At 44.3% G+C, this 9,684-nt stretch overlaps 1 protein-coding gene and 1 long non-coding RNA gene across 2 annotated transcripts in view; one reads left to right on the forward strand and one right to left on the reverse strand.

Moving 5' to 3' along the window:
* LOC126982929 (uncharacterized) overlaps positions 1–899 on the forward strand; it is a 2,729-nt gene extending 1,830 nt beyond the window's left edge. The window contains exons 2-3 of the long non-coding RNA XR_007735419.1: positions 62–514; positions 635–899. This is a non-coding gene — a long non-coding RNA (uncharacterized LOC126982929). The remainder of the gene's footprint in view (positions 1–61; positions 515–634) is intronic.
* Positions 1–9,381, reverse strand: part of LOC126982928 (uncharacterized) — a 44,815-nt gene extending 35,434 nt beyond the window's left edge. Inside the window, exon 1 of the mRNA XM_050835206.1 lies at positions 9,348–9,381. Within this exon, the coding sequence (XP_050691163.1) occupies positions 9,348–9,360 (13 nt within the window). The 5' untranslated portion in view covers positions 9,361–9,381. The remainder of the gene's footprint in view (positions 1–9,347) is intronic.
* Between the last annotated feature and the right edge of the window lie 303 nt (positions 9,382–9,684).

Genomic DNA, 9,684 nt, shown 5'->3' on the forward strand with positions numbered 1-9,684 from the left:
ATAAGGGGAAGGGAAGGGAGAGGAAGGGAAAGCGAGGAAACATGAAGGTAAGGAGAGACAGGTAAAGATAAGGTAAGGTAGAGAGAGGAAAGAGATAAGGGGAAGGGAAAGGAAGGGAAGGGAAAGCGAAGGACCATGAAGGTAAGGAAAGGTAAGTAAAGGTAAGGTAAGGCAGAGAGAGGAAAGAGATAAAGGGAAGGGAAAGGAAGGGAAGGGAAAGCAACAATAAATGAAAGGCAGGGAGAGGAAGGGAAAGGGAAAAATCGAAGGGAAGGAAAGGTAAGGGAAGGAAAATAAAGGTATAGTAAGGGAAGAGGGAAGGAAGGTAAGAGAAAGGAAAACTAATAAAAGAGAAAAAGGGAGAGGAAGGGAGAGGGAAGAATTGAAGGGAAGGAAAGGTAAGGGAGAAAGGGAAGATGGATGTAAAAGAAAGGAAAACTAATAAAAGAGAAAAAGGGAGAGGAAGGGAAAGGGAAAATTTGAAGGGAAGGAAAGGTAAGGGAAGGAAATAAAGGTAAAGGAAGGGAAGAGGGAAGGAATATATTTTTTTTACAGCAAAGGAGACAGCACAAGGGCACAAAAAAAGGAAACAATAAAAAAACAACTGAAGGGAAGGGAAGGGAAGGAAATAAAGGTAAAGTAAGGAAAGAGGGAAATAAGAGAAAGGAAAAATAGTAAATGAAAGGAAAGAAGAGGAAGGGAAAACAGGAAGGGAAGGGAAGGGAAGGTGAAGGGAAGTCACCATTAATCAGGTAAAAATGTTCCCCTCACCTGCCCTTCCTCAGCTCCCCTTACCTCCCCTACAGGCTCTTTCCTCCCCTCTCTTCCTCCCTCCCCTTCTTCTCTCCCTTCTTCCCTCCCCTCTTCTTCCTCATCACCCTTCTCTGCTCGTTTTCCTCCCCTTCTCTCTCTCTCTGCGTAATGATAAATGACGGAAATGGATTATCTTTCAATTATAAAAACAGTAATGTCACTCCAAACACACACACGCACACACACACACACACACACACACACACACACACACACACACACACACACACACACACACACACACACACACACACCTGAATAAACTATACACACATACATACATGCATACATACATAACCTACTCACCTACCTACCAACCTACACACAACACACACACACACACACACACACACACACACACACACACACACACACACACACACACACACACAATCACGTCTGCACATAGTTTTCCCTTCCTTCCCAATCACTGCTCCCCCCCCCCCATCCCCATTGTTCGCCCAGGCAGGTAATCCCCCCAGGTAAGGGAGAAACAAGGGAGATTAAAAGGGGAGGGAAGGGAGGAACAACAGCATCTCCCTTGTCATAATACGAGGGACAAGGGAAGGGAAGGGGAGGAGAGAAGGGGAGGAGAGAAGGGGACAGGAGAGGAAGGAGGGAAGGTAAGGGAAGGTAATTTGGACATGGCAAAGGGAGAGAGGGAAAAAGGGAGAGAAAGGGAGGGAGAGAAACTATGTTAACAGGAGAAGGATGGGGAAGGGAGAGGCAGAAGGGGAGAGGAGAGGAAGGAAGGAAGGAGGGGAAGTAATTTGACATGGGAAAGGGGAGAGGAGGGGAGGGGAGGGAGGGGAAAGGGACAGAAGAGAGAGAAAGGGGAGGGGAGAGAAACTATGATAACAAGCTAGGGGAAGGGAGAAGGGAGGGGAGGGGGGAGAGATTAGGGGGGGAAGGAAGGAGAGGATACAAATGACAGGAAGGGTGATGAAAGGGAGAAAGGGAGAAAGGGAGAGGACAGAGAACGAGAGGAACAAGGATAGGAAAGGGTGTGGCCGTGTGAATGGGTGGGGGGAGAGAAAAGGGAGAGAGGGAGGGAGGGAAGGAGGGAGGAGGGAGGGGTTATAACAGAAGGCAGGAAGGATGAGGAGAGAGAGAGATAGAGGAAGAGAAAGGAAGGAGGCGGAGAGAAACAAAGAGAGGGACGATGAGAGAGAGGAAGAGGAAGAAGGAAGGAAGGGTGAGGAGAGAGAGAGAGAGAGAGAGAGGAAGAGAAAGGAAGGAAGGAAGCGGAGAGAAACAAAGGAGAGAGAGAGAGGGAGAGGGAAGGAAGGGTGTGGCTGAGTCTATAGAAAGGGATCAAGACTAAGGGAGGATTGAATATACATGAATAGGACCCAAATCTATAAACGTAACAAAGGCGTGCGTCGGGGTGATATTGATAAGGTTCTGGGAGTGAAGAAGGAGGATAGGATTTATAGAGTTTGTGGCATGTGATGTAGCTGCGCGTGGCCTCGGTGCTCATCTTCGTCTCATAGCAATGGTTTATATGCAAATGAGAGGATTTAGTGAGATTAATAAGGTTCTGGGAGTAAAAGAGAAGGATGGGACTCGTCACTCATAGGTAAGGTAAAGATTAGGGTCATATGTTATAGCTGCGCGTGACCTCGTTGCACATCTCCGTCACAAAGGAATGTTTTAGTGATGAAAGGCTAAAGTGTGATATTAGTAAGGTTCTGAAAGTGAAAAAGCAAGATAGATGTTTATGGTAACGGAATCTGAAGGTATCTAAGGACAGAAATGAGAGAATGGGAAGGGAGAGGATAGGGAAGATAGGGAAGGGAAAGGGAGAAGTAAAGGGAGGAGGGAGAGTTTGGGGGAGGAAGAGAAGGGTAGAAATGACAGGAAGGGTGATCGAAAGGAAGGAAAGGGAGAAAGGGAGACGACAAAGCACTCCTCCCATTACTTCTCCCTTCCCTTTCCCTATCTTATTATTCCCCTCCCTTCCCATTCTCCCTTTTCTGTCCTGACATACCTCCAGATTCAGTAAGGACACAGGCCAGAACTGAATCACTAATGGAGTTTGGGACGAGAGGAACAGGTCTGGCAGTCATGGGGTGAGTACCAATAAGATGCAGGCCGACATATGAGGTTGATAAAGGAATGACTATTGAGGAAAGGTATATACAGGGTGAAAGGAGGAAGGATTAGAAGGAAAGGAAGAGAATGGGAACGTACGATAAAGATGAGGAAAGAAAAGGATGAGTGCCAACAAGATTCAGGCCGGCATATGAGGTTGATAAAGGAATGACTATAAAGGAAAGTTATATACAGGGTGAAAGGAAGAAGGATTAGAAGGAAAGGAAGAGAATGGGAACGTACGATAAAGATGAGGAAAGAAAAGGGTGAGAAAAGACAATGATGCAAGGATGGAAAATTGTAGATGGTGACGATGCTGACAAATATGAAGATGAAGACAACCACGACCATGAAAAAAGAGGTGAAGGTGAAGATGAAGGAGATAATGATGATGATGATGAAAGGAAATGATAACGTCCTACGAAAAAAATGATGATGCTGACAAAGATGATGAAGATGAAGATAATGAAAAAAAAACGACAATAATAAAAGGTGGAGGGAGAGATGAAGGAGATAATGATGATGATGATGATGATGAGAGAAGTAAATGATAACGACGAGGAAGAAAAAAGAGAATGATGATGATGCTAAAAAAAGATGATGGAGATGAAGGTAATGAAAAAAACGACAATAGTGAAATAAAAAGAGGTGAAAGTAGAAATAAAGTAGATAATGATGATGAGAATGAAGAAAATAAATGATAAGGACGAGGAAGAAAAAAAAGAATGACGACGATGCTAAAAAAGATGATAGTTGAAAATAATGACAAAAAAAAAAAACGAAATAGTGAAATAAAAAGAGGTAAAAGTAGAAATAAAGTAGATAATGATGAGAATGAAAAAAGTAAAAGATAACAACGAGGAAGAAAAAAAAAGAATAATGAAATGAAAATAATGAAAACAACAACAATCACAAAAAAATGAAAGTGCAGGTAGAGATGAATGAGATAAAAATAACGATAATGAAAAGACTAACGATTTAAATGACAGCAAACAACAGACAAAAATCTCCCTAAACCAACAACCTTCTCCCTAAATCAACGCTTTTGTCCCTGCCCGAAGCCTTCCCTCCCTTGAATCGCATACCTTCGCCGCCTACGTGGGTGACTAACGAGTTTTTGCGGCCCAGGTGAGCGGCGGTGACCCTGACAGGTGAAGGGGGGCTAATTACCTCACCTGAACCTCCACGCTGGCACCGGTGACGTCAGCGAGAGAGAGAGAGAGAGAGAGAGAGAGAGAGAGAGAGAGAGAGAGAGAGAGAGAGAGAGAGAGAGAGAGAGAGAGAGAGAGAGAGAGAGAGAGAGAGAGAGAGAGAGAGAGAGAGAGAGAGAGAGAGAGAGAGAGAGAGAGAGAGAGAGAGAGAGAGAGAGAGAGAGAGAGAGAGAGAGAGAGAGAGAGAGAGAGAGAATCTGTGTAATGAATGCCCATGACCTAAAGACAGGAAAGGTCTCTCTCTCTCTCTCTCTCTCTCTCTCTCTCTCTCTCTCTCTCTCTCTCTCTCCTCTCTCTCTCTCTCTCAGAAGTCAGGTGAGTCAAACAGTTAAAGCTAAACAATTACGTCACCTGCCCATGACGTGAGAGATCCGGGAGGAAGAGAGAGAGGGAGGGAGGGAGGGAGGAAGGGAGGGAGAGGGAGAGAAGGATGCAAGGAGGAAGGGAAGTTGGAAGGCTCGAATGAAAGGGAGCGGAAGGGAGAAGGAAGGATGAGAGAGAGGAAGGAAGAGGGAGGCAGAGGGAGGGAGGGAAGGAAGAAAGTAGGAAGGGAAGGAGGAAAGGAGGGAATGAGAGAGGTAGAGGGAGGGAGAGAGAGGTATGAAAGGAGAGATAGAGAGGGAGAGAAGGAGAGAGAGTGACGGATGAAGGGAGGAATGGAAGGACAAAGGAAGGGAGGGAGAGAGAGGAGGAAGAGAAGGAAGCATAAGAAGTGATGATGCAGATGAGAAGGATGAGGAGAATGACGATGACAGACGGAGAAGAAGGAGAGGGAGAGAGCGATAGGAGGAGAGGGGGAGGAGGAGGAGGAGGAGGAGGAAGAGAATGAGGGAGAGAAGGAAAACGTGCATGGAAGGAAGAAGGAGGGTGGAAAACAGAGGAGAGGAGTGGAGAGAAGAAAGGAGGAAGAGAGAGAGGGAGGGAAACAGGGAACGTGGGAGGAGGAAAGAGAGGAAAAAAGGAAGAAAGGAAGAGGATGTGAGATTTAGAAAAGATAACGGACAAAAACTATAAGAGAGAGAGAGAGAGAGAGAGAGAGAGAGAGAGAGAGAGAGAGAGAGAGAGAGAGAGAGAGAGAGAGAGAGAGAGAGAGAGAGAGAGAGAGAGAGAGAGAGAGAGAGAGAGAGAGAGAGAGAGAGAGAGAGAGAGAGAGAGAGAGAGATTTACATAGATTTACATAGAAAATCAGACCACACAGACCCCATGGTCCAGACTTGGTGGTCTGTCCTTAAACCTAAGTGATTTTACATTAATCAGAAGACTCCAAAACGTTGCATTTCTACTCTAGTTGATATTAAGTTGAAGGAAGTGACGGTCGAGCTTATTTTTGAAGGAGTCAATCGTGTTACACTGGACCACTGACGGTGGAAGCTTATTCCATTCTCGCACTACAACGTTGGTGAAGAAAAATTTGGTGCAGTCTGAATTTACTTGTCCACATCTGAGTTTTATGCCATTGTTCATCGTGCGCAAAGTGTCATCGATCATAAACAATGTTGATCTGTCTACATTCGTGAAACCATTAAGTATTTTAAAACATTCGATCAGTTTTCCTCGGAGGCGACGTTTCTCAAGAGATAACATGTTAAGGGTAGAAAGCCTCTCTTCGTAGGACTTGTTGAGCAAGGAAGAGATCATTTTCGTTGCCCGACGCTGAACACCTTCTTATTTAGCAATATCCTTTGCATGGTGGGGAGACCAAAACTGTACCGCATATTCCAAGTGGGGTCTGACTAAACTAATGTAGAGCGGGAGTATTACATCTTTATTCTTGAATACAAAGTTTCTTTTAATGAAGCCCAACATTCTGTTCGCTTTATTTGCTGCATCGATGCATTGCTGTGAGAATTTGAGGTTTGACGCGATTTTGACCCCCAAGTCTTTGACGCATTGAACGCTTTTGAGTTTAACGCCGCGCATTTCGTATTCGAACTTCTTATTCCTCGTTCCAACTTGAAGGACCTGGCACTTGTCTACGTTAAAGGGCATCTCCCATCTATCCGACCAAGCTGAAATTTTGTGCAAATCCTCTTGGAGGCTTTGCCTGTCTTCGTCAGTGAGAACCGAGTTACCAATCTTTGTGTCGTCTGCAAATTTACTAATGCGGTTATTGAGTCCAACATCCACGTCGTTGATGTAAATAATGAAGAGAGAGAGAGAGAGAGAGAGAGAGAGAGAGAGAGAGAGAGAGAGAGAGAGAGAGAGAGAGAGAGAGAGAGAGAGAGAGAGAGAGAGAGAGAGAGAGAGAGAGAGAGAGAGAGAGAGAGAGAGAGAGAGAGAGAGAGAGAGAGAGAGAGAGAGAGAGAGAGAGAGAGAGAGAGAGAGAGAGAGAGAGAGAGAGAGAGAGAGCCACGTGGCACTGTATTACAAAATTTTACCTCCCTCTTCCCCCTCCCTTTGTCCCTCCTTCCCTTCCTCCTCTGGTATTAAAGATAGGGAGTGAAGGACAGGAAGGAGGAGAGAAGATAGGAAGAGGGAGAAAAGAGGGAGTAGGAAAATAAGGAAAAGGGGGATGGAGAGGAAAGCAAAGAAAGGGAATAGAAGGAAAAAGAAGATAAGGAAGGGAAGAAGAGGAAGGGAAAGGGATAGAAAGAGAAGGGAATAAGAGACGAAAGGAATGAAGGAGAAGATAGGAGGAAGGCAGAAAAGAAGAGAAGATAAGGGATGAATGAGGAAGAGGAAGGAATGAGAAAGAAAATGAAATAGGGAGAGAAGATAACAGGAAAGGAGGAAAAAAAGAGAAGATAAAAAATGGAGGGGAGGACGAGGAGGAGGAGGAGGGAGGGAAGAGAGAAAATATTTATAAATCTTCGATCTTCTTCAGCGGGATGTAAAAAAAAAAAAAAAAAAAAAGAGGAACACACACACACACACACACACACACACACACACACACACACACACACACACACACACACACACACACACACACACCTGTCCAATTACCTCCACCTCATAATTTTGGAAATGTAATCACCTAATGGAGTCCTCCTCCTCTTCCTCCTCCTCCTCCTCCTCCTCCTCCTCCTCCTCCTCCTCCTCTCCTCCTCTCCTCCTCCTCGTACATCATACCTTCACTCCTCGCTCTTCCTTCTCCTAAAGGGTTCCGCTTCTCCTCCTCCTCCTCTTCCTTCTCTTCCTCTTCCTCCTCCTCCTCCTCCTCCTCCTCCTCCTTCTCTTACTGGTACTACTCCAACTATAAAAAAAGCCATGAGGGAGAGGTAAAGAAGCATGAGGAGGGAGAGAAAACATAAACTACAGGGAAGGAAGGAAGGAAGGAAGGAAGGAAGGAAGGAAGGAGGGGGGAAGAAGGAAATGAATAAAAGAATGAATGAATGAATGAAATAAGAAGTAAGGAAGGAAAGAAGAAATGGAGCAAGGAACGAAGAAAGGAAGGCAAGAAAGAAGGAGAGAAGAACGAAGGAAGGAAGGAAGAAAGGAAGGAAGGAAGGAAGGATGTGAGGCAATAAGATGGAATGGAAAACGTTGCAACACTGAGGTGAAAGTATAAATAAAAGAAAAAAAAGATGAAAAAAATGGAAAAAAAGAAAGAGAAGATGCCGCAGAAGAGAAGAAAGAAGGATATGAAGAAAAAGAAGAAAAAAAGAAGACAATCAGGTTTTAGAAGAAAGTAATGAAAACGCCTAACTGTGTGTGTGTGTGTGTGTGTGTGTGTGTGTGTGTGTGTGTGTGTGTGTGTGTGTGTGTGTGTGTGTGTGTGTGTGTGTGTGTGTGTGTGTGTGTGTGTGTGGCCATGAGCGGTTGCGGATGAAATTGAGCATAATATAGAGTGAGAGAGAGAGAGAGAGAGAGAGAGAGAGAGAGAGAGAGAGAGAGAGAGAGAGAGAGAGAGAGAGAGAGAGAGAGAGAGAGAGAGAGAGAGAGAGAGAGAGAGAGAGAGAGAGAGAGAGAGAGAGAGAGAGAGAGAGAGAGAGAGAGAGAGAGAGAGAGAGAGACTTAAGTACAAAGAGACGAATGGAAATGAAGAAAAAGGAGGAGAAAAAAGGGAGGAGGAGGAGGAGGAGGAGGAGGAGGAGGAGGAAGGAGAAAGACAAACAAGAGATGAATGAAGAAGTAGAAAGTTGTAGTCATCGGAGGTTAAATATGGAGGAGGAGGAGGAGGAGGAGGAGGAGGAGGAGGAAAGGAGAAAGGGAGATAATACAGAAGAGGTGAAGAAAGATGATGGGAAAGAAGACAGGAAGGAAGAGGTCAATTGCATCATTCTTAACCTATTATCTATTTCTTCCCATCAATCTCTTCTCTTTTCCTTTAACCTTCTTTTTTCCCATCATTTTCTTTCTTTTATTTCCTTCCCCTCATTTTCTATCTTCTTTACTTTATTTATTTCTTCTTAATTTTCCTCTTTTTTGGTCTCTTCTTCGTCCTTCTTTCTTCTCCCATTATTCCTTCTTTCTCTTATTTTTGCTTTCTCCTTCCTTCTCTTTACTTATTTTGCTTTCTCCTGCTTGCTATTTTTATTCCGTCTCCCCTCCTCTGTTTTTAGTTCTTGTTTATTTCTTCTTTCCCTCCTCTTCTTCCTTCTCTTTATCCCTTCTTTTTCTTTCCTCCTGTTCCTCCTTCAATTTCTCTTTCTCCTCTTTTTCTTACATTTTTTCTGCTAACAAATCTTTTCCTTTCTAATTTTCTTTATCTTCTTCATCTTCCTCCTTCCCTTGATACTTCCTCCTCCTCCTCCTCCTCCTCCTCCTCCTCCTTCTCCTCCTCCTCTCCTTCTCCCCCTCGTTTATCAGCCTCCTTTCTTCGCCCATTTTCTTTGACCGAAGCTCACAATCAAGACAGTTTAAGATAGTTTCCCATTAATTACTGAGCTCATTACCTTTACCTGCCCGATGATGACGATGATGATGATGAGGAGGTGGAGGATGTGGGTGAAGATGATGCTGGTAGTGAGGAGGAGGGATAACGAGGAGGAAGAGGAGGAGGAAGAGGAGGAGGAGGAGGAGGAGATGAGAGAGCAGTTATAGATAGAGGGAGAAGCGAAGGAGAAGCAATAAATTAGAGGAAAAAAAAGTGAAGGAAAGAAAGGAAAAATAGGAAGAAAAAAGAAATTAAGAGAAAAAAGGAGGAGGCGGAGGAGGAGGAGGAGAAGGAGGAGGATGAGGAAAAGAAGAGAAAATTACCTTGTTTTTTTTTTGAGAATGAAAAAAAGAAGAGAAAAAAGTGTAGGAGTGAGTAATTTTCTCTCTCTCTCTCTCTCTCTCTCTCACCTGTCCGTCGCATGTCCAATCGTCACTTACCTGTAAAAAAAAGAACATGTTAGATTACCTGGAATCTCTCTCTCTCTCTCTCTCTCTCTAAACATAGGGCTTAACTCATTCACTCCCTCCCTTTCCCCTCTCTCTTTTTCTCTTTCTCTCTGTCTTTCCTCCTCCTCCTCCCCCCCCCTTCTCTCCCTTCCTAAGTTTTTCCCCTCCCTTATTTTCCTTTCATTCGCTTTTTCTTCCTTAGTTTCCTCTTTCATTTCGTATCTCTCTTTCCCTCCCTTTATTCTCCCTCCCTTCCTCGTTGTAACTTTTCTCCCTTCCTATTTTTATTTTCCATATT

The sequence above is a fragment of the Eriocheir sinensis genome, chromosome 52 (genome assembly GCF_024679095.1).
Source record: "Eriocheir sinensis breed Jianghai 21 chromosome 52, ASM2467909v1, whole genome shotgun sequence".
NCBI lineage: Eukaryota > Metazoa > Arthropoda > Malacostraca > Decapoda > Varunidae > Eriocheir > Eriocheir sinensis.